Source organism: Lactuca serriola, chromosome 5 (genome assembly GCF_051521515.1).
Source record: "Lactuca serriola cultivar US96UC23 chromosome 5, Lser_US96UC23_V15, whole genome shotgun sequence".
Classification (NCBI taxonomy): Eukaryota; Viridiplantae; Streptophyta; class Magnoliopsida; order Asterales; family Asteraceae; genus Lactuca; species Lactuca serriola.
This window is the reverse complement of record NC_136412.1, coordinates 316,458,427-316,483,498: the sequence shown is the minus strand read 5'-3', so window position 1 is coordinate 316,483,498 and position 25,072 is coordinate 316,458,427. Positions and strand designations below refer to the sequence as shown.

General features: G+C 35.7%; 4 protein-coding genes across 5 annotated transcripts; 2 read left to right on the top strand and 2 right to left on the bottom strand.

The window, feature by feature from the left end:
- The first annotated feature begins 15,954 nt into the window (after nt 1-15,954).
- Nucleotides 15,955-18,061, top strand: LOC145055019 (AmmeMemoRadiSam system protein B). Its single transcript, XM_079003299.1, has 8 exons — nt 15,955-16,135; nt 16,501-16,585; nt 16,664-16,732; nt 16,828-16,940; nt 17,131-17,242; nt 17,326-17,469; nt 17,553-17,727; nt 17,816-18,061. Exons 1-8 carry the CDS (start codon nt 16,084-16,086, stop codon nt 17,936-17,938), a joined length of 873 nt encoding a protein of 290 aa, XP_078859425.1. The 5' UTR covers nt 15,955-16,083; the 3' UTR covers nt 17,939-18,061.
- A 22-nt stretch (nt 18,062-18,083) lies between these two features.
- On the bottom strand, nt 18,084-19,349 carry LOC145055020 (uncharacterized). 2 transcript variants are annotated; one of them, XM_079003300.1, is made up of 4 exons: nt 19,223-19,349; nt 18,989-19,109; nt 18,820-18,892; nt 18,084-18,583 (listed from the first exon to the last, which is right to left on the bottom strand). In XM_079003300.1, exons 1-4 carry the CDS (start codon nt 19,236-19,238, stop codon nt 18,257-18,259), a joined length of 537 nt encoding a protein of 178 aa, XP_078859426.1. In that variant the 5' UTR covers nt 19,239-19,349; the 3' UTR covers nt 18,084-18,256. The 2 variants fall into 2 exon arrangements, with proteins under 2 accessions (XP_078859426.1, XP_078859427.1); XM_079003301.1 differs by having other exon boundaries at nt 18,084-18,505.
- Nucleotides 19,350-20,294: 945 nt separating this feature from the next.
- LOC145055018 (protein VACUOLELESS GAMETOPHYTES-like) lies at nt 20,295-21,346 on the top strand. Its single transcript, XM_079003298.1, has 2 exons — nt 20,295-20,658; nt 20,766-21,346. Exons 1-2 carry the CDS (start codon nt 20,320-20,322, stop codon nt 21,150-21,152), a joined length of 726 nt encoding a protein of 241 aa, XP_078859424.1. The 5' UTR covers nt 20,295-20,319; the 3' UTR covers nt 21,153-21,346.
- A 694-nt stretch (nt 21,347-22,040) lies between these two features.
- On the bottom strand, nt 22,041-24,588 carry BZIP49 (basic region/leucine zipper motif protein 49). The gene is made up of 2 exons (XM_079003297.1): nt 22,799-24,588; nt 22,041-22,629 (listed from the first exon to the last, which is right to left on the bottom strand). The coding sequence occupies exons 1-2, from the start codon at nt 24,465-24,467 to the stop codon at nt 22,157-22,159; spliced, it is 2,142 nt and encodes a 713-aa protein (XP_078859423.1). The 5' UTR covers nt 24,468-24,588; the 3' UTR covers nt 22,041-22,156.
- Between the last annotated feature and the right edge of the window lie 484 nt (nt 24,589-25,072).

Here is a 25,072-nt window from a genome sequence, read left to right as displayed (position 1 = left end):
GAGACGTAGTGCCTATTGTGTAAACCCTGGTGACTATGAGACGTAGTGCCAATTGTATGAACCCAGGTGACTATGAGACGTAGTGCCTATTGTATAAACCGTGGTAGCAAATGGACTGTGTGCCAGTTCCTTAGGTAAACCCTTAGGAATGAATGAAGAAAGTATAATCGATTCTTAGGGTAAAACCTTAATAAATAAAGGAGATAATGGGGATGAGTATTTGGGTTGACTGTTGATAATTGAATATAATAAATGCATTATTGTGGGTTGAAAACCCTATATGCTCACCAGGCTCCCAAGCCTGACCCACTCAGTTTTCTTTGTATCACAGGTATGAATACGAAGACATAATTCACTAAGAGAATAAAGGAGATGTAAATCATTAGTGTAAATAAATGTAAGTTCTGTTTATGCTTATGTTCCTGTATTGACGATGACATCCCAAACGTTTTAAAATGAATAAAATACGTTTCTTCGAAAATGTTTTAATAACGTATTTATCATGTTTTTCTGGGGACAAATTCCGCAACAATTTTCTTTAAACGATTACTCTGATTTTAAAAACAAAGCATAAACAAATCGGTCTTTTCTGGCCGAGATTTTGGGGATGTCACAGTTGGTATCAGAGCATTAGTTTAAGCGAACTAGGAATTTGTAGGAAATTTCTAGACTTAAACTTAGAATGCTAAGTAATGATTGTGAGGAGTGTGTCTAAAATATGTTAGGTAGTACACCTAAATTGACACAAGCACTAGTTTATTTTAGGAATGATGCCTAAAATGCTTTAATGTGCTAAATGTTTTGTGTGATAGCTATTTTGATGCTATTATTTGTTCGGATCTATGGTCTGTTGCCGACCGGATCTGGAAACCTTATGTGTTTAGGATTCTAAGCGTATGACTACGATATTAGAACTAGCATGTAAACGTTTCGGGGTGATAAGGAGATTTATACGTTTATCGTAATTAAAGATTTCTTATCTTAAATTCTCGCTTAGTACACCGAACGTCTGCTTGGGTGCACGAAAGGTCATGGTGAAGACTCATAGAGAATTGAGTAAATGGAGGAAATGAAGAAGGCTTATGATAGTGGATGACACCTATCAGAGGATATTGTAAGAGCGGTATCTTGCCTTTAGAATATATCTGATGAAATAAAAGTACGTTTAGAGGAGTACGATATGTCTGAAGTACACCTTCGATTGGCAGGATGATGGAACGATTGCTGAAATTCTTGAAGTTGTCTCGTCGTCTGGTATTTCCATCACCAATCGAGTTGAAGTAGCGTTAATGATTGAAGATTGAGCAATGAAGAAGTCCTAGTAGAGTCTAGGGAAATTGTTTATGATTACTTGGACACATTCGTATGTGTTAAATTGTTTTGTGATTTTCTTGTATGGTGACTTGGTCGACTACGAGACAATACTTGGGACGAGTATGAGTAGGTGTGAAAGGTAGTAGATGCATATACTACCGGAAGCACAGGACTCGCACTTGGATCAGGGAAAGTCACAAGGTTACCAAGAAGCTAGTGATTGATTCCATTTTATTATGGTATGTCATTACCATTGTTTCGGTAATGACTAGTAAGATGGTTCTTGTTCCGACCCTAGTGGTCATGTTTAAATTTGAGTTCGACTACGAGGAGTATGTTACGTGGTCTAGAGGACCAAGTTAGATGTAACATCTGACTTAAGTCAAAAGGTTGAAGTTAATGCGATTGATAGTGTCGCGCTCGTTGTTAAAAGAAGTTTGTAGGCAGAAATGCTACATGCTGAAATGTGATTATATCACATTAGAATATGAAGGAAGGTATATTCCATTTTGGAATTTAACTCTAAGAGACCAAAGTCTAAGCATTACATCATGCGATGAGAGGTCAGTAGAGCACGACCCATCAGTCTGTTACAATAGATAAAGGAAAGTATTTATCCTGAGAAGAAGAAGGAGTCCTCAATAAGGACCTATTTTGTAACTCGAAGGTTACGATTGAAAGCCCAACATAGTACGAAGAGCAGGTGCAAGATTGAGCATCACGGTGATTACTTAGGATGGAAGAATGACATATGGAATCATTATACAAGCCCTATTTCGTTGATGATTCCGGGACGTAATCATCCTAAGGGGGAGATAATTGTAACGCCCGTAGATCAGGGCTAGTCAATTTAAAGACGATAAACGTCAAAAATGAGTTTCTGATAGAAGATTATTTAGAATGAATAATCTTAACTAGGTTATATTATATGTTACAAGGATTCCGTACATATAAAGAACGTCGAAATCCGAATTATACAAAGAAGTTATGACATGTCGAAGTTTCGCGACAGAACCGGCACGACGCTGAATGACGTAAAAAGTGAATTTATGTTAGAGCGATATTTAGCCTTAGCGATCTAAACGAAAGTCGTAGATTTCGTTAAACCGAGAGCGTGCATAAAAGAAACGCCCAAATCTGACTTTGTATGAGGAAGTTATGATTTTTCTAAGTTTCGACTTAGCGGTACGCAACCCGAATACTCGATTTGAGATCGAGCGGTTTTTAGCCGAAACAATCTAAATGAGAATCAAAGATCTCGTTGTTAGTAGCGAAACGATGAAAAGTTAGGCGAGAACGGACGTCAGACGAAGAAGTTATGAATTTATAACGAAGTTTTTTTGTCCCGGCCTTCTAAAAATAAATAATAAAAATAAAAGTCAAAATTAGCCGACGGAGTCTAAATGAAAGTTATAGAGTATGGTCTGACCTTCGCGTGGATATAAAGAACGTCGAAAACGGAGCTCGTATGCGAAAGTTACGCAATTTAGAAGTTCGACGAGTCAATTACGCCCCGCGTACTCAGGCGGATGCAAGTTGCCTGACCAATACTCGAGTGCCACAGATCGACGCATGCAGTGACGTCAAAGTACGCCCCGCGTATTGAGTACGCCCTGCGTAATTTGAGATTACGCACCGCGTAATCCCAGACCCTCAGCCTATAAATAGAACTCGAAATCAACCATTTTCTCTTGTTAAAACTCTTCCCTCTCTCTAAGTTTTGCCTCGATTTGCGTGCCAATCATATCCCGAAGCCCCAGTATCATTCCCGAGCCCCGAAGCAAGATCCGAAGCCCCGAGGATCCCGAAGAGCGTTATTCCCAAGCCGAAGCTCTGCCCGCGAGGAGTTCGATTTTGGTGGAGATCTTCCAGATCTATCGAAGTATACTACTTCTATAAGCCGTAGTGCTGTCGGATCATCTTCTGATCAAGTGAGTGTATAGTCACTTTCATCTTACACATAAATATGAAGTATTTTATAAAATACGTGTTATGTGTATATTTATATATATTGTTGTTTATATGCGTGAGTGCATAGTTACTTTCTTCTAATACATAAATATAAAGTATTAGCTATGAAATACGTGCTATGTGTTATATATTAATTATCTATTTGAGATGGATTTGGAATTGATATTTTTATGCGGGTGTTAAATGATTTAAATTGTGTTTGTATTTATATCTACAAAAATGTTGGGTAGAACATGGGTAGATGGAATAGTTGGTGACGATGCGACTTCGTGCCTATTGAGTAAGCCCAGGTGACTATGAGACGTAGTGCCTATTGTGTAAACCCTGGTGACTATGAGACGTAGTGCCAATTGTATGAACCCAGGTGACTATGAGACGTAGTGCCTATTGTGTAAACCCTGGTGACTATGAGACGTAGTGCCAATTGTATGAACCCAGGTGACTATGAGACGTAGTGCCTATTGTGTAAACCCTGGTGACTATGAGACGTAGTGCCAATTGTATGAACCCAGGTGACTATGAGACGTAGTGCCTATTGTGTAAACTCTGGTGACTATGAGACGTAGTGCCAATTGTGTAAACCCTGGTGACTATGAGACGTAGAGCCAATTGTATGAACCCAGGTGACTATGAGACGTAGTGCCTATTGTGTAAACCCTGGTGACTATGAGACGTAGTGCCAATTGTATGAACCCAGGTGACTATGAGACGTAGTGCCTATTGTATAAACCGTGGTAGCAAATGGACTGTGTGCCAGTTCCTTAGGTAAACCCTTAGGAATGAATGAAGAAAGTATAATCGATTCTTAGGGTAAAACCTTAATAAATAAAGGAGATAATGGGGATGAGTATTTGGGTTGACTGTTGATAATTGAATATAATAAATGCATTATTGTGGGTTGAAAACCCTATATGCTCACCAGGCTCCCAAGCCTGACCCACTCAGTTTTCTTTGTATCACAGGTATGAATACGAAGACATAATTCACTAAGAGAATAAAGGAGATGTAAATCATTAGTGTAAATAAATGTAAGTTCTGTTTATGCTTATGTTCCTGTATTGACGATGACATCCCAAACGTTTTAAAATGAATAAAATACGTTTCTTCGAAAATGTTTTAATAACGTATTTATCATGTTTTTCTGGGGACAAATTCCGCAACAATTTTCTTTAAACGATTACTCTGATTTTAAAAACAAAGCATAAACAAATCGGTCTTTTCTGGCCGAGATTTTGGGGATGTCACACTGCTAGATGGAATGAGGTAATGGAGAGTGAGATTCAGTCCATGTATGATAACCAAGTGTGGAACTTGGTTGATCATGTACCTGGTCCTAAGACAGTCAGGTGCAAATGGATCTTCAATAAGAAGACTGACATGGATGGGAAATTACCCACTTTCAAAGCTAGGATGGTTGCAAAGGGCTTTACTCAAACCCAATGGGTTGACTATGATGAGACATTTTCACTAGTAGCTAAGATAAAATCTATCAGGATTATGCTTGCTATATCTGCATTATATGATTATGAAATTTGGCAGATGGATGTTAAAACCGTCTTCCTTAATGAGAAGCTATCTGAGGACGTCTACATGGGTTAACTAGAGGGTTTTGTACATACCTAGTATTCTGATAGATTGTGTAATCTTGAGAAATCCATTTATGGATTGAAACAAACATCTCGCCAGTGGCATAGCCAAAATTTTGTTTTAGGGTAGACCAAATAATATAGTCTTTACAAATTGGGCCCCTCGATATCTTTGGGCCCCTCGATGATTTGATGCTGAGCATATATAGTGTTGGGCCTAGCCAGGACTAATTGATATGTTCAATTGAAGTCTAATATAGTCTTTACAAATCGGGAGATCGAGAAACATAATCGTGGACAATGAGATTGATTTTTATCCATGTCTCGTGTCCATACGATATGTTGAAGAACGAATGAATAACTGATCAGTTTTCTTAGGGTCGATAATTGGTTTGAATCAGAGTTAGACAGTGGCTTTGGAAAACACACTTTACTTTTTACTTCAATGTCTATACTTACAATTGTAGTTACATGCTTATCCAAGTAGGAGACTGTTGATTTAGGTGTCTAAGTCAATAGCTAAATTGCTATATTCTTGAAATAAAAGCAAAGTCATTTTTGGGTTTCCCTCAAAACTAGCAACTGAAAAGAATTACATTTGGAGAAAGAGGATAATTTATTTATATATTATATGATTAATATATTAATTATAAATAGTAATTATTAATTTAGAATTAATCATAAATTAATTGGAATTAATTATGTGATTAATTAAATTAATTGGAAATGTTGGGACTAAATGTGATATTGTTCAAAAGTTGAGCAATGAAGAGTTCTAGAACCTGTCTCATAGGGATGGTTTTAGTAGAGCTTCCTAAGGCTTCTACGAAGCCTTGGAGGATACGTAAATGATGGGTTATGGTCCTAAGAACATCCTATGTGCTCATACAAACCCTAATGCTTGGATCTAGGTTTCTCTATTGTACATGCAAGTTATCCAAGGCTATAAACCCTAATTTTAGCATATGGAAATCGATATTAACATATAATTAGGTTTAAGATATTACCTTGATTGTTATGTAGTAATAACAATCCCAATTCCTCCTTGAATTGACTTTGGAAGGCTTAGAGTCACAAGTGTCACTCTTCTAATGGCTCACAAACACCATAAGCAAGAGGATGAAGAGGAGAGAGAGAGGATAGAGGCTGCCAAAACCGTGTGAAAACCCTAGCAAGATGCTTGTCCACGTTTTTGGTCCTTAAGGGATCTATATATAGTGAGGCAATTAGGGTTATCTAACAAGGAAACCCTAATTTGGATGCTTAAGCCCTAAGCAACCCATGGAGCCCTTTCTTAAAGCCTTGGACGATTTCATATGGGCTTCCCCCATAGAATTCGTCCACCTTATAATAAAAGGCAATCCATGGCCCAAATTGCAATTATCTTATAATTACAATTCCAGTCCCTTAAGTTTAGTTAATCTCTTTTAGTCACAAAACTAATTACCAATTAATTATTGACTAATATTAATTAAACAATATGATTTCTCCTTTAATATATTATTCTCATAATATATTAATAAATCCTATTTAATCCTTTCTCTCCATAATTCATCCTATCAAGTTGCTTGGGTGAAGGCAACCCAAAAGGACCATGCACCATCGGGTCAAGTACGTACCAAAATAGTTATGGACTTAGACACTAATCCAACAGTCTCCCACTTGGATAAGTCTAATAACTATTATGCGTATGACTTCAGATCCTGATCTGCAATCGTAGCTTTCCAAAGCCGCTGTCAACTCTGATCCTATCAGATACGCGTGTCCTTAGATAAGGGATCATATATTCCTCCATTCTAGATATCATATGAGGTATGATTTCAAATCATTCTCTTTGTATTATATCTCGATTCCCGATTTATCGACTGACTAATTGAACAAATCAGATTAGCCCTAGCCCGGCTGAGCATTTACGTTTGTCATCACTAAATCATCGAGGGGCCCAAAGATATCGCTTTTATCCTACTTTGGATAAAAGGAACGGATAAACTTTGACTCAATGCTCGCTTGCACTTACTCACTAAATCACACACAACAATATGTTTTATAACACCAAGTTACTAGTGCGTTTACATATTATCAATGTGCAACCGATTTGCAAGATACAACTTACACATCTCGGTTTCAAGAATATAAGATGTTATCGTCTCACCAATCACTCGTGATACAATTCATGGAGTGATCCAAGTGAGCGTGGGTTTAATCCAATGCTCAAATCATATTCATAAGCACTCATGAACGTTGCAACAAACATTTACTTATGTCTAATACTCTTTTAGACAATCCACACACCAATTCACGACAGTCTTCATTCATACCTAATTCCAACATATAAACGACTGTGGTCCGTTCGAATAATTTGACTGTTCTTAACCAATTAAATTATTCAGGAAGTCAAAACATGCAAATGTGAAACACAAGAATAATACTAATCCCATATGGCCTCAAACCTTTGAGTATAAAAAAAAAACTCCTTTTATTTATCACCATATCGATTACTCATTATTTGTCGTTTCGGGTAATCAACTTCTTACTTGAATTATTACACTTGTCCCATGCTCTTAGCATGCACACAATGTTTACCTATGGTTCTTACTTTTGTGAAATAGATCAAATTGAACACATTTCCAATCATTCTCATTTCACAACTCTAAATCCTTTTTCATAAGTTTGAGAATATCAAATTCTTGCTACTTATAAAATATGCTAGATTCTAACATTTTATGCAATGATCCTTTTGTGATTTCACTGCACCAAAGTCACAAAGACTATTGCCAATGATATTACAAAGTCCTCTATCGGAGATTGTTACAAGACAATTCCTTAGATATGATGTCTCTCACTCAAAGTACATTCCTTTGAACATCCTTTTACATAAAAGTTTCTAATCTAGACATAGATTTTCAATATTCAATTCCCCATATGGACACACTTCCATATGTTCCATATGACAACTCATTCTTAATAGAATCTTTTGTATTCATAATAGAGTCGATATGGTCCATCCAATATGGAAACATTTCCATATTTTCTAATACTATACTTCCAACTACTCACAAGCAACCAATCCTCGTCGAACTTTGGATTGTCCTTTGATAGTTGTTTAATTATTTTCGTCAAAACCGATTCTAGTCCTTTTTCCCTCTAAATGCGCTAGACATTTGGAAAATTTTAGAATGGTCAAACATTAAAGCATTTGCAATCGATCCTATACCCGAAGCGTATGGGACACGACACATAATGTTTTATTTGCTATGTTCTCAAAATTCGAATTGTGAAGAGGAATGCCGTAATCGTAATCGAAATTTTAAGAACACACTATGTACCCTTGACTAAATTTATTAACATTTCTCAACCTAATCCTTTAGATTTGAAATGAAGCATAATATTCTCTCCCTTAATTATAGCAAAACAACTTTACAAACCTTACGACTTTGCAAGGTATAACTCTTGTTTTCTATAATTAATATTGTCAACTTGCAATACGTGCCTTAATAATCATACAATCATAACTTTTATGCTCCCACTATTATGATGATTACTATAAAACATAACACTTATGCTCCCACTAGCTTTGACATGTATTCAGAAACAGCTTAACTTTCAGAAAAACAATACCTATTGAATTTATTAAGTCCATGTTTCTAATACTTAATGCTTTGATAATCTTTTATCAAGGCTTCTTGAACTTATACACCTTTGCCTTAGATAGTTCATATGCGTGTCTAAACAATTAAGACTAATTGCCAAACCTCACAATTCAAATTATGGAAAGGGATACCGTAACCATAATCGAATTCGAGAATGCAATTTTACAATCACTATTTTCCTAAAATCTTTCTTAGTGAAAGCATTTCCTCACAATCATTTTCATGAAGGAGGAAATCTTATGACACTTAGATTTGAGCGGTGTATGTGTTCCTATCCATGTGAATTTGTTAAAACCAAAGTTTACGACAAATTCAAACTCATATGGACCGAACTTTCTTAATCTTGATTTCTTGCCTTATGGTAGCACAGCTGCCCACCATGTCTTCCAAGTAGTTAAGCAACTCACCTTTTCTTATCAATGTACTTTCCATTGATCAAGGTCCTTGCCTTTTATGCATTCAAATGAGAACTCATATGACTCTCATGCATAATTAAATCAATTGGAACGGCACAGAAACAAAATAATGTCAACACGATAGGTTGTAAACCTCAACTCGTGTGCTAGTGATGATTGATAAGGTTTATTTGATTTGTTCTTGAAACCTTTCAAGACCAATAAGACTCCCACTGACTCCTTGACATATAAGATTCTCTTGTCAATGAATATTTCTTGACAAACAAATATTCAAGAGTTAGTGTAGCTTTTATCAAGACTCTTGGTTCTAGTTGGTCTTTGTCTTATCCAAGACATCACAACTTTCCATATTTGATGAATGTTATAAACCTTTAATACTTTTCACTCATTGTCACAATCTTAACTTTAAGACTTGTCATTGGAACGAAGTATGATAGACTTCTTGATTTAACCATTTCTTCAATCCTTGATTCCTCTTCTTAAACATACAATTGTGCTAAGATTTACTTACAGGATCAATTGAGATATGGTTCTTAATCATTAAGACCTATCATAAAGCATAAAAGCTACTCTCCCTTCTTCTTAGAATGGAGAAACTTTTATCTTTCTGCCTACTTGATTCTTCTTATTCGTTTTGCTATTGATTTAAACCTTTTCAATCAATTCATAATTACACTTAATCTTGTAAGTATAATCACATTTACTAAACTTTTAGTAAAACATGACGAATATCTTTGTTACTCTTATGATGGACTTGATCAACACGCAACTTTGTGTATTCGATCTCCTAGTCCTTCACTTGACACTTTGTCAATGAATTAGTCTAATTTCCAAATATGAAATTTCTCATTCATCGTGTGACTAAGTTGCATGATTCCAAGTTTATGTCCAATTGAAACTTGGGCGATGAGAAACTCTCCCTATTTGGTAAATTCTCGACTTTCCATAAATAACATAATAAGAACCAAATCCATTATTGTTAATAATAGAAACATTTTAACATCAATTTTTCATATACGCCATTGTAAGGATAATATAAATAAAAATCAAAATTTATTTTATTGCGGAAAAACTTGTCCTTACAATGCAATTCATTGAAAAACTATGCTAATACATTTTTCTTAGCAATCTAATTCTAACTCTAAGTAGTAGCTCAATAATCTAATCTTCGAGAAATGCGATCGAAATCCATTCCTTGACGGTTATATTTTGCTCACTTCTTCCCTTAAGCTTCCTTTCTTTTCTTCGATCTTACAAAACATCAATTGTAATCTTATCACATTATGTATTAAGAATCTAGAATAGAAGCTTAAAAGAGTTAGTTAATGGATTTTACCTATATTAGAGCCATACGTTTCGACTCTCCCATCTCTTAGATCTCTTAGGTAAATGGGGCAGCTTCGTCTCCAATGCCCTTTCTCTTGGCAATAAAAGCAAATTGACTCTTTTGGAACATGACATGGAACTACTTTAGACATTGCCTTTCTCTTATGATCAAAATTTTCGACCATAGCATGTCTTTCGTTGCCATTGTCTATATCCATAGAGGTCTTGAAGGCAGATTCACCAATCAACTTTGCTTTTCCATTGCGCCAAACCATTGCTGATTCAACATCAATAAGCATATATGTGAGATCTATAAGGGTCACGTCGCGGTTCATCATATAGTACTCTCTTAAGAACTCACTATATGAGTTAGGAAGTGAGTGAAGAACCCAATCAACAGCCATTTCCTCACAGACAACGGATCCTAACATTCTTAACCTATTAATGTGTGACTTCATCCCTAGGACGTGTGCACACACCGACTTTCCTTCTTTATGTTTACTTGCCAAAAGGGCTTGAGTGATCTTGAACTTTTCAAGCCTTTGAACTTGTGGGTTAGGGAGAATATTTTGAGGAGGAGGAGGAAGTGAAGTATGATCTCTTGTTCCTCGATCGAATCGTGAAATATCATCTTCATGTGGAATGCTTGTTCCACGGGATTTGGGAAAACCATAGTTGTCGAACTTTGACATCTACAATACGGGAGAAAACGAATTCAAGTTAGTTGATTGATTGAGTCCTTAGCAAATCACCCAAATGAGATACTAAGGCTAGGACCCAACACGATATTCTACAACTCGGGAGAGGGATGCCGTAACCCTAATTGCAGAATATTTGAAGGTAAGTGAATGACGATTCACTAATTACCACCACAAAAAACGAAAAGGAAATTTAAGTTTTAAATCTATGAAAACTCCTATATCCTTTGAGATTCATTGAACATTTCAATGGCATGTTTAAATCTCGATATGCCCCTCTAGTTTGTGACTAGGATGCCGAGGATCACAAAGCGGGTGTGAATAACCATGCAAACTTACATGGTGCCCTCACATGTTACAGTCACCTATTCGATGTGCCGGTAAACCACACACGCTCCACCGAACCATGACAAACATTGAGTCACCCTTTGCTACCTTTGCTTAGAACCATTTAGTGTACCGGTAAACCACACACGCTCCACTAACGTCTTCGCAAGGGCACAAAGTGTAATTTCATGGAATTGCATCAATTCACTTTTGCCTAAGTAACTAAGATTGGGAATTTTATGAAAACATTTAGTTACTTTAATAATTCATTATACTTATAATGGATGGTTTCTTCCTATCCTACTCGTTCGGCTAACGACCCTCCACTAGTCAAGAGTGCGGTGAGTGAGAGTGGATACCCATTCAATTGCCATTTTATAGGCAATTTCCTTAAACACCCCTTATAGACCAGCTTCGTGAATGAGGCCTACTAACGGTAAGACTGAATTTTACTCATACATATATATAATGTTAGACTTTTAATGTTATATATAGTATAGGGTGTATTTTACACTTTTAAAATATTAGGTGGTTAAATTTAACAATTATACTTTTAATTCAATTAAATTGTAAACCAAAACTTTTATGGATTTATTAAACTTCTTTTAATTATACACCTTAATTAATTAATAAAACCATAAGGGTGTGATTTGAACTTTTTCAAAACTATACTAGAGTTTTAGAATTTAACATTCCTAATTAAACTTTTAATCAACTTTTAAATTCCAAAACTTGAGGGCAAGTTTTGAAACATTTCAACACATTAGGGTTTAGAATTTAAATATACATCAAAATTAAACCATTTAATCAAAATTTAAATTCAAAACTTGAGGGCAAGTTTTGAAACCTTTTTCAAAACATTAGGGTTTTAACTATTTAAATTTCAAAGCAACAAAACTTTTGGGTTCAAATTTAAACTATAAAACCTAAGGGGAAAATATGAAACTTTTCATAACAACAAGGATCAAATAACAAATAATCTAAATTAACATTAATCACATAATTATCCATATTTGATTTATTTAATGATTTCTTGCAAAACAATTTATCAATTTAGTCAAAATAATTAATCAATTATTACATAAGGAAATAATTATCATATTAATTGATAAATATCTTCAATTAGATCAAGAATATAGTCAAATATATCATAAAATCGGATTTATATTGATCTAATATGATAAGGTAATTATCCATAAGCAAAAACAGCAAGAAATCGCGAAGATATCCCCATCTGACGAGTTGACTCGTCGAGTTGACGAGTCAAGCTTGGACTCGTCGAGTCTGCATGGACTCGGCGAGTTCAGCTATGGACTTGGCGAGTCCAGCCTCCAGAACATCAAAAATCGAATTTTTTTAACATGTAATGCATCAATACAATTGAAACCAGTCTAGGCTCTGATACCACTGATGGGTTATGGTCCTAAGAACATCCTATGTGCTCATACAAACCCTAATGCTTGGATCTAGGTTTCTCTATTGTACATGCAAGTTATCCAAGGCTATAAACCCTAATTCTAGCATATGGAAATTGATATTAACATATAATTAGGTTTAAGATATTACCTTGATTGCTATGTAGTAATAACAATCCCAATTCCTCCTTGAATTGACTTTGGAAGGCTTAGAGTCACAAGTGTCACTCCTCTAATGGCTCACAAACACCATAAGCAAGAGGATGAAGAGGAGAGAGAGGATAGAGGCTGCCAAAACCGTGTGAAAACCCTAGCAAGATGCTTGTCCACGTTTTTGGTCCTTAAGGGATCTATATATAGTGAGGCAATTAGGGTTATCTAACAAGGAAACCCTAATTTGGATGCTTAAGCCCTAAGCAACCCATGGAGCCCTTTCTTAAAGCCTTGGACGATTTCATATGGGCTTCCCCCATAGAATTGGTCCACCTTATAATAAAAGGCAATCCATGACCCAAATTGCAATTATCTTATAATTACAATTCCAGTCCCTTAAGTTTAATTAATCTCTTTTAGTCACAAAACTAATTACCAATTAATTATTGACTAATATTAATTAAACAATATGATTTCTCCTTTAATATATTATTCTCATAATATATTAATAAATCCTATTTAATCCTTTCTCTCCATAATTCATCCTATCAAGTTGCTTTGGTGAAGGCAACCCAAAAGGACCATGCACCATCGGGTCAAGTACATACCAAAATAGTTATGGACTTAGACACTAATCCAACAGTAAATGATTTGGATAATTGCCTATTTTGAAATATTACTATTATATTCAATTGAGTGTTATCCAATGATTCTTCGTCGCCTATAAATAGGACCTTAAGGGTCATTAGTTTCGTCCATGCTCTCAAGCCTTCCAGTGCTGAAATTTTGCTATACCATCCTCTCTCCTCTTGTGTTCTTGTTGCTAAGGTTTGGGTACAAACCATTACAGGCATCACCTCTTTGGTGCTAGTCTTTCCAAGCTTCATAACTACAAGGATTAACTGGTTTGATTTGTTTGCTATAAAAAATCAAAAGGTATGTAACCTAAACTTTGTAATTTTTGATTTACACTATGGTTAGGATGGTTTAGTTGTTCATTGTATGTTGTTATCTAGCCGTATGTCATAGATCTTTTATAGGATAAATGTACCCTATTAATTGTTAATTGTTTTTCGCATTGTATATAGTTGCTATCTATAAAACCATCAGAATAGGGCTAAGGATCCCTTCAGGAATTACATGATGGAATTGTCTGATAGCCGTGATACCTTATAGCCCAGGGAATTGTTTGTTATGTGCTACTTGGAGTCTAGATTAACAACGTTAATTTATAAGTGTATGTTTTAGAATTGTACACAGTTAAGACTATATAGACTTAGAATGATTGATTTAGTCTTATTTCATGTTCCTTGTTTGGTTGTGGTCTTATGGTAGAATCATTTACGAATAAAATGACATTTAATGTCATAGAAAAAGTGCCACTAAAAACCAAAAAAGTGTCACTAAAAGCAGCTTTAGGAATCGGCAACACAAAAAAGGTGCCACTAGAAGCACTGCCACTAAAGGCCTTTAGTAGCACTTTTTGGTTGTGTCGTTGCAGACTTATGGAGTTTTAGTGTCACTTTTTTTAATATTCCACTAAAACACTATTGTGTTTTAGTGACATTTTTTGTGCCACTAATATAGTTGCTAGTACAAATACTATTTTCATGCTTTTAGTGATACATTTCTTCACCCAAAAAAAATTATATTAAAAAACTAGATCATGCATACACAATGAATTGTTATTGTATATAATAAAAGAAAAGTTACACGCGGTGAATTGTTCTTTGCATTTAACAATAATCAGGTATTAAAAAAATCATAAATTTCTACTTGTGTTTCATTCTCTATTATGTTTCTGCTTACAACAATTAAGAAGCAATGAATAATTACATCATAATTTCATAACAATTTCCGGACCTCTCGCTGCCCATATCATGTTTGCTAAACAAGGTGCAGACGTAGAGGGCAAATATGGAGCTTTTTACACTTATTATGTGCATTCACAGTTTGTGCCATTTTTTAGTATCCATCTCCTATTTTACAAGCATCTCACAACATCATGATCAATGTAGGATTTGGTATAGAATCCTCCCCGTTGCCTATAAATACAACATTTCTACATTCCTGTGAAAAGTTATTTGCATATTCAAAATACAACAATTAGATTTATATAATATTGCATAGTAGTACAACCTTAGACTAGCCCGATTCAGGACCAGTTAGTCAGGGGTAGGTTGTGCTACCATATAAAGTTATCATGTGATGTTGCCATGCTATGTTGACAAACATTGTTTTCATGTTGTTTAGGTTATATCAATAAACCTAACATTATCACTCACAGAAACATACTAACAACGTGGTTGGACCGTAAGACAAAAAAACAAACAATAGCGACAAGAATTCATAAAGCTTAATTATAAACTTATTCTGATTAAGGGTTTTCAATAACTCTCACAAAGAGATAATACACAAAGTGGCTTACAATAAGGTTAACCCTAGCATAACATATATACTAGGTAAAAACGATAATAATGGAAATCCCATAAATCAAGGATATATATAAATATACAAAGATACAATCCTAATCACTAAGATTACATATAAGATCCTAGAAGCATAAAAAACACTTCACGTTGATACTAAAAGATTTGGCAGTGTGATGTCACGCTGCAACATGATACAAGTTAAAAAGAGTTTTATAATCATCAGATTCTTAGGTGTAGCCTAACAAACGTAAATACACAAAATAAAGTACACAAACCTCTAAAACACACACAATCTAAAATAGTTTTTTAGGTAACACATTGGTTTTTGTTTACATTTAATAATCATGTTTTTTATACACGTTTGATTAGTAAACTTGTTTATAATAGGGTAATATCACAGGTAATTACGGATAATATTACCCTATTATGAACACATCAAATAAATTTGTTGATCAAATGTGTACGAAAAAATATGATTACTTAAAAATAGACAAAAGTCAAACTTCGTTACTCATTAACCTAAAAAAACTACAAGGAAAAAAACAAAGAAAAAGAAAAACCAAACTATTGTGCTCGACTTACCAAAAGCCAATTAGCCAAGGGGTATTCTGCAATTTAATTTGTTCAGGGAAACTGATATGTAAGAATATAATCAAGCGAAGTGTTCCGTGTTCGATCGGTTGTGCTATATAAGTTGGAATCTTGTGCTATTTACTTTATCAATCAAACCTGTTCTAGAATTTTGATATACGGAACTCGGCACTGAGAGAATCTTTGTACTAGGGTTTCTAATTTATGGAGAACATCAGGAGAGCATCGCACGCAGGTTCATGGTACTCCAGTAATTGTAAGTCCCGTATAATCCTCAAGTTTCATATGCATTCCCATTAATTGAAAACCAATTTGATCATCAGTTTCATATATTGCTAAATTTTGTGGGTTTGATCGAGATACAGAGTTTATCTTGACTGATTGAAGGTTTCAGTTGGTAGGAAGTGTGCGATTTTTGTTCCCGATTATCCCTTTTCGTGTCATGACTCATGAGTGATTAAGATTGCTGCTTTTTGAAGTATTAACGATACGGTTGTTGAAAAATATATGAATAATTAAAGTTTTACACTATACTGTCTGTGATTAAGGAGCAATTAGATGATTCTGAGTTTGCACCAAATACAATAAATTGAGAAATTCTGATGATTTTATGTTCATCAGCTCAAACATTAGAAGCAGAGCTTGATGGATGGCTTAGGGAATGTGGTTTGCCCAAATCTCCAGATGTCAGAGGTGTAATTGCTCCGTAAGTAAAATCTCCATTTTCAATCTTTCTCATATTTTCCATTGAATTTTCTAATACATTTGTCATTTTATCCACTAGACATGCAGGTTATTCTTATTCTGGACGTGCAGCTGCTTTTGCATTTGGAAACATTGATCCAACTAACATGTAAACCTCATTCCCCCAAATTATACATTCATACACACATCCATTTTTTTTTTGTTATATTTGTTTCTAATTATGTAGATGTTTACATTTTTCAGTACTCGTATATTTCTTCTTGGTCCTTCTCATCACCATTACACCCCTAAATGTGCTCTTTCAAGAGCAACAATTTACAAGACACCAATAGGCGACCTCCCTATAGATCTTGAAGGTATCCTATTGTATCTGACACATTTATGTGCCAGATACAATATAAGTAATGTATCAGGTACAATGTGTAGACACATTGTACCTGATGATACATACACAGTATGTATACAAATGTGGCTGATACATACATTATGTACGTATCAGCCACATTAACCTGACAACATGTCTCTTAAATCTTGTTGAAATCACAGTCATTGAAGAGCTAAAAGCTACTGGAAAATTTGACATGATGGATATTGAAGTTGATGAGGCTGAACATAGCATGGAAATGCATTTACCGTATCTTGCCAAAGTATTTCGTGGGTAAGTCTTGGTTTTTTTTTTTTTTAAAATCAAAGTTCTTATTCCGACTTATAACATTCCGATTCCGGTTTGCATGATTCCAGCCATTCGGTTAAAGTTGTTCCTATTATGGTTGGGGCTGTAAGCACAGAAAATGAAGCAATGTATGGACGATTGCTCTCCAAATATATTGATGACCCGAAAAATTTCTTTTCAGTTTCATCAGATTTTTGTCACTGGGGTTCTCGGTATGTTAAGATCATTTTCCTTTTCTTTAATTATATAAAATGTCTATAAAAATTCATATAAATTATTTTTATCATTTATATAGGTTCAATTACATGCACTATGACAAGAAACACGGGGCTATTCATAAATCTATTGAGGCATTGGACAAGATGGGAATGGAAATTATAGAAACCGGAGATCCTGATGAATTTAAACACTACTTGTTAGAGACTGATAATACAATTTGTGGACGTCATCCCATCAGTGTATTTCTTCATGTAAGTCCTAACATTTTACTAATTTGCCCTTGTTTAGTTTTATGCATATAAAGTCCTTTTACAAATAAATCACTTTGTTGACAAGTAGATGTCGAAGAACTGCTCAACAAAGATTAAGATAAAGTTTCTTCGATACGAGCAGTCAAGTCATTGCAAAAGCATGAGAGACAGCAGTGTGAGCTACGCATCCGCAGTGGCAAAGTCAGAATAACTGATTCCGGTGGTGGATTCATTGCAATATGTGATTCCGAACCTTGTTTTTCCTACATTTGAACCGTGTCTCTCTCTCTCTCTCGTTTTGTTTCTTGTCAATAAAATGACGTTTCTGATTCCATATGATTGAAACTAACATTAGCTTTTGATAACTCTCGTAAATCGTTTCCATTAATGTAAAGTTTATGTAAAAATTACAAGTCTTTTTGCATTCATTATGTGTGACAATACTAAAAACCCCTCAAAAGAATCAACCAAATAACAACATGATATGAATATGACAATGACACGGTTGTTGTGATTCCGATTCCGGTGATCATATCTTGTTAAGTTTTGCAAGGAGGAATACACTTGCGGAAGTGACGGCCGGAATGAATACGTCATTCGGAACGGCATTTGGAGCTGCGCGCTGTTTGATAAATGTGGTGATGACTGGGATTCCGAAGATGAAGAGGAGTATGTCTTTGATTCCCATTCCGGTAACTCCGGAATCCAGGATTATATCCTGCAAGATCTTCTGAAACTCGTCCTTGCTCAAGGACTTCTCTTTTCCTTTATGGTGCTTCTGCAATTCATTCCCATGATTCCATTCCAAAGATCTCATCAAGATTTGTATCACATTTATTTCCCCAAAATAACACATCTGGATTGCATTCTTGTATCACATTTAACTCACAAGAGCCACATTCACGATTTAACTTCAATTCATTAATTTTAGAACAAAGAGACATTGGAGATGAACAACTTGACTGAGAAGATGTTAATAGTGTCGATTGTTACTCATGATTTATGTTATGAATTTATTATGATTTGTATTATTAAATTATAAATGTGTAATTATCAGATGTTTTTATTCGAATAAAAAGATACAAAACTTACGTTGTAGGCTTGTTCAAGGGTAGAACTCTTTGGGACATGAAACTGTGTGCTCCCAAGCATCTTGTTCATTTCTCTGTCAAATCAGCATAATGTAAGTATTGCATAAAAGCACTTTAAACCTTAAAAAAAACAACATTAATATTTGATAAACATAGAATGCGAAAATTACTCGACTGTCTCACAAACTGCATGATAAAACTCAGCTGAGTTCCATTTCTTGTTTGGATCTGCAAAATATTTGTCATAGCATTTCCCCACCAAAGGACCAATATCTTTATTTTCCTCTTTTCCTATAACAAAATCATGATTAATTATATGTATGTGTGTGAAGACAGAAGGAAATCAATGAAGGGAAATCATATACAAACAGACAGAAAAATTAAATTTGGAAAGAGAAAGATACCAAAAGTTTGTCCCATGTTTTTAGGCTTCTTGCAAAGGTTTAACTAAGTTGAAAGAATTGAATTGAATTGTGTGTATGATATATATGAATAATATTGGATTTATATAATGATTCTTGCTAATGAAGAAGGGTATACTTGCATTTCTAATCTTAATGGTAAGGAAAAGTTGAACACTGATTGACTCATTGAAGGAAAGAATAGTACGGATTGGCCCATGTTCTTTCTAATATATTACACAATTAGGTCCTCTAGTTTAATAAATTGCATTTTTCACACCACCTAAACTTTCACATGCAGCAAATGGACCCAGTACTGGATAACAAATGGAAAAAATTTAGGATGGCTAAAAAATATTTAATATATTGACCAATTTTTTGTCCATTTCTTATGAGTTTTACAAATATTTAATATATTAAAATATTATTTTCGATTTTGTATGCAAGAAAACAAGGGCTAATACCGATTTATTCCGGAAGAAAATTCCTTCATAAAAAAAGCTTAGACTCATAAAATACTTGAATTGTTTTGTAATTTCATTCATTTCAAAAGAAAAAGGAACTCGAAACAGATTTAACCGATTTAATGGATTACTATTGTGTATGTGACCTCAATCTTGTACAAAAATACTTAGATGATGTATAACTTGTTTCAAAAAGATGACATGGCTTGCAAGTCGTATAGACGTGAATTTTTAATTTTATCTGAATTGTTAAAATCAATGGCTTTGAAGATGATATGCCTAACTAAAATTCTGTAGATAGTTAGAAAGACAAAAAAACTACACAACTCATTGATCCCTTTTAAAGTCAACGTCCCAAGTCAAAATCCACCTATCACCTCTAAAGGTCAACACCTCATTTACACCCCAAGCCCACGAATCAAATACTTGTATTCGATCCGACCCGTTTGCAATCCTAACATTTGATACAGATAACATGATTACCTCAAAAGTCAAAAAAAGAACCCACAGAGTTGACTTTTTAACATAATCTCCACTTGCCATAGTTGACTTTGACTTGGTCTATACCAAATTAGAAAACCATCTCCATATACATTTCAATTTTCAATTTTCACAATAGAAAGAGATCTAAAAGCAATGGAATACAAGCATTTCAACCATGAGCACAACCTCTCGATGTACCAAGTGCAGCCAGGGCAACAGCTGCGTTGCTCTGGCTGCGACAAATTCTGTGATAAAACCATTTACGCTTGTTGGCACTGCAAATTTTTTCTTCACGAGCATTGTGGAAACGCTACTCGATACATACGACACCCTTTTCACACACCTCATCCTCTCATTCTTAGCCCATACCCAACTTACCCTTCAAATTGCTTCTTATGTAACGCCTGTGGAACCACGGGAACAAGGTTTTCATATTGTTGTGCGTTATGTGAAGTCGATCTCCATGTCAATTGTGCTTTCCTCCCCCCAAAGGTACTTTCAAGTTTCAATCGCCTTTTCATTCAATTAGGTTCCTTCGTTATAATGGAAAAAGAGCAAATTGTTAATTAAGTGTGTTTGTGTTGTGTGTATACATACAGGTAACACATAAGGCTCATCCACATGAGCTACTTCTTAACGTTAGCAATCGAACCCAAGATCAAAATGCAACAAACCAAGTGTGCAAGATATGTAGAAAGTCGTTGGATTGTAAGCATTGGTCGTATGAATGTGGTGTATGTGCAAACTATGGTGTTCATACGTTGTGTGCGACAGCTGAGGTAAAAATGGGTCTGTATCAGATGGATGATGGGTCGGATACTGAATCTGATCAGGGGCAGGGTGCACCGAAGCCTCAACAGGCTGCACCAACGGCTCAGCAGGGCCCAAGTGAGGGTCAGGTTCAGGTGGAACTAACACCACAGGAAGCTCTTGCATTTCTTCATCTCATGGGACTTACTAACACCAATGGTGCTTCTTATGTATAAGCTTTCAGCTTTGTATTGAAGTTGTATGCGTAATTGAGATTAATTAATTAACCCGCTTTTAATTTATTTGTAAATGATTGTGGGTTCGTGGCTTACTGTTAATAAGGAATGTGAACTTGCGTCATCTAAAAAAAGTGAGTTCAACGCAAGACACTTTCTTTATATTGGTAAAATAAATATGTTTCTTTCATTCACGAGTTTGTAGAACCAGAAAATGAAAGACTAATCTTCCTCATGCACTTCTCTGAAAAATAGTTTGATATTGAATTGCTTTGTTTTCCTGTGGAAAACAAGATATTATCAGAAATGGAAATTGGATCTTGATTATCAACAAATTAAGGCTTGATTTACAGTAGCAGTAAATTCAGCTTTTAGACCAAACTCCCTTTTATTTTTAACCCTTTTAGTCCAAAACAGAAAACCAATAGCCACGTCCTCTTGTGTGCCTTTTAACTTATTCTTTAACTAACCTATTCCAAAACACTTATCCTTTTGACTTTCTCCAAAATGTTATGTTGGATGGAATCAAGATCCATTTGAGTAGCAAACAATTCAATCCATGTGCCATACCCACCAACTTCTATCTTACCCTATATGCAATTATTATATACATCCCCACTCACTAACTCCTTTAAAATCCCATTACTTTATAAAACAGATTCGAATTTACAAAATCTTGCACTAAATATTTATCAATACAAAACAAGATATCCCCACAAAAAGACGTGTTAAACACCATCGCTACCTTCTTCTTGTTACAACTTCACCTAATTGATTCTGATACCAACCCAAACCAAGAATATCCAATTCTTCACGAAAATACATACATCCCATTTTAAATCAATTACTTGTTCAATCTAATAACAGTTTGCGACAAAAACAAGCAAATAAAACATTATTAGATTTTTGTTAATTAGATTTAGATGCCTTTCTTGGGCATGATATAAGTTCAGTTCACAAACCACAAGTCTTGTTTCTACTCTTACTCTATCTACAAAAAGCCCTTATGCTGTTACTAAATGACTAGCTCCCTTAAGTGGAAGCATGCAAGAGTAGGTCACATACTTAACACTGTCTAATAAAACAACAACAAATATCCTCGAAAACGACTTGGCCCCACCCATCATCCCCTCCACATCACCACCACCATCGCCGCCCTCCCGAGGGTCAAACAACACCGAAACCACCATCGATGAAACCGAATTGTTCTTGTGATGTTCTTCATGCTTTGAGCTGTTTCCCGCCACTTGTTCTTTTGTGATGTTGGTGGTGGTGGTGGTGGTGGTTGCCGAAAGGGGAATCGGGAGGCTGTGGAGAATCCGCCGGTTTTTCACGTTGGTAATGTAGGTGGAGTTATGGCGGTCTTCGGCGGTGATATTGGCGGTGGATGTCGCCGAAACTAAAGCTCCGGAAGCAGAAGCCACCGAGACATCGAACTGAAATACTTCAGTGCACATACCAGAACTTAACATAGGCCCTGTGTAACAAAAAAATATATATTCGAATTATGAAACATCCACCCAATTATAGCAATGATTAAGATCTAACAGAGGATGACTAAAAACAATGGATCAAAGAAACAGAAGTAAGCAAGAATATGTGTTTGATGAAGGTGTTGTAGTGATACAAAATTGAGAAAGATTTACCAGCAAGACCTTCACGAAACCATTGTTGCAGTTTTCCATCAGCATGTTTTGACTTCAACTTCTCTTTGTCTGATGAGAGAATCCTTTGATGATCGCTTGAAGACCTGTAAATATGTGGTTGTCTTCCACTGTTTCTTCCCGCTTTTGGAATGGAGATAGCAGGGACTAAATCTAGAGCAACTGCCAAACCAGTATCCTCCTTTTTAGTCGTTCCTTGTTCTTCCATTGAAGCCATGGCTTTCTCGCTTGCTAGAACAGAATGGATTATCAAATTCCCATCGATTTTCACAAGCTTATCGTTTCTTGGGACATAAAGAGATGCAACGAGAGGCTCACTGGCGTTATGTTCATGTGCTCTTCCATTAGTTATACCTGTTCTATGGTTAGTCCCATTAACATGATCATCACCCATCAACACCCTCCCTGGTTGCTGCTGCTGTTCGTAGAACATATAATCTTTAGATACACCAGAAAAGCCACCATCTGTTACTCCACTGAATTTCACATTCATAATTGGAACTAACCCACCGAAGAGGACGATAAATAGCAATAACCCGAGGAAGCTAATGCTAGCAACCTTTTTGGTTTTGGTTTTTGTTTTGGTTGTAGCTTCAGTTTTCTTCACTTCAACCTTCTTGGATTTCTGTGATGATGTAGGTTGTTGGGGTTTCAATCTGGGAATTGGAACTAATGGTACCTGAGAACCCTGTGATTTGACTACATAAGGTGGACATGGCATCCAAGGATATCCCATAGGCGGCATTGCAGGGTGTGGTGGGTACATTACAGGAGGCGGGCATACAACACCGCCACCGCCTGCAACCATTTGTTGCCTTAAAGTTGCGTTCTCTGCTGCAAAGTAAGTTATTCTAGCATTCAAATCTTGGATAGTTGAATGCATTGCCCTGACCTTATCCTCTAACTCCTCGACATAATGTTTCTTCCTCTGTCGTGAAAGTTGTGCGCTCTCCCGGTTCCTTATCAGCCTCGCCTTCTTCTTCTCGTCTTTTCCGTCAATTTCATTCGAATTCTCAGTCGTTGTCGAAGTTCCATTTGACCTTTGGTACTTGATTGTCCTGGATTCCGAGTTCCCCTCAGGCGTCTCTTTCTTTCTCTTTAACATGAAATTACTACCTGATTCCCGTTTCACCTTCTGATCAACAACGGAATTGCCAGAATCAGGTGACGGACAATTCATAGCGGCATCCGATCCGGCGGAGCCGCAATTTCCGGAACCCTGAGACGAAACCGGATTCTCAGTTCTCGATTCCGGAGACAGACTATCCAAAACCATGACAGTTTCCCCAAGAAAATCTTTACCGGAATTATCCGGTGACGGAATGTTAAGAAATCCAGAAACATCCGATCCTTGATGTTCCGACAAATTACCGGACTCCGCAACGACGGTTTCGGGGTCAGACACGAAGTCATTGAATTCAGGATCAGAAGATGATAGATCAATCGGATTGGTAGGATTGAAGGCGGAGTTGAAAAAGTCTTCGGTGTCTGAAGGGAGGTGTAAATCGTCAAAGGTGATGTCGAAGTCTCCATCGTCGTAGGGTAGAAAATCGTCGGGTAATGTGAGGTCATCGGAGAATATGGAGGAGCTGAGAGGGGGAATTGGTAGAGAGGCTAACGGATCGGCGACGGCCTGCACTTCTTCGGCCATTGTTAGGGTTTTTCGTCGGAGACGAAGACTCTAGAGTCTTGAGAGAGATTTGTTAGGCATTAAAAGTTTCCGTTTGAATGACGTTACTCGGTTCTACGCATTTACAAAGAGCGTTCCACGCACTAAAACAAAGAGATCCATTAATTATTAAATATGAATAGACTAGTCTTGTGATTTTATCCGAATATAAAATATTATTTTAAAAATCACTGAATAAAATATTTATAATAAAAATAAAAAATTAATAATATATGGTTCATAGATCATAATAAAAGTTCTTAAGTGATGTACCAAATATCAAGGGATAAAAAACTGAGATGGAAAAGTTTATAGAAGATGTTTCATTTTTGTAAGGTTAAAAATAAGAAAAATGCTGTTGTTTCTAACATGTTTGGATTTTATCTCAATTGCATCTCCCTTTTGGAATAATATGAAGTTTTAGCTTTATTTATACAATGATATTTTTTTTAATTTATTTAATGAATGTAGTTCTTCTAATTAAAAATCTTCCGATAACACCAGAATTTGTCATTCTCTACATCGATATTTCGTCTAATGTTATAAACTTCTAATGGCCGGAGCGGTTCAGCCATCAAGCTAAATTG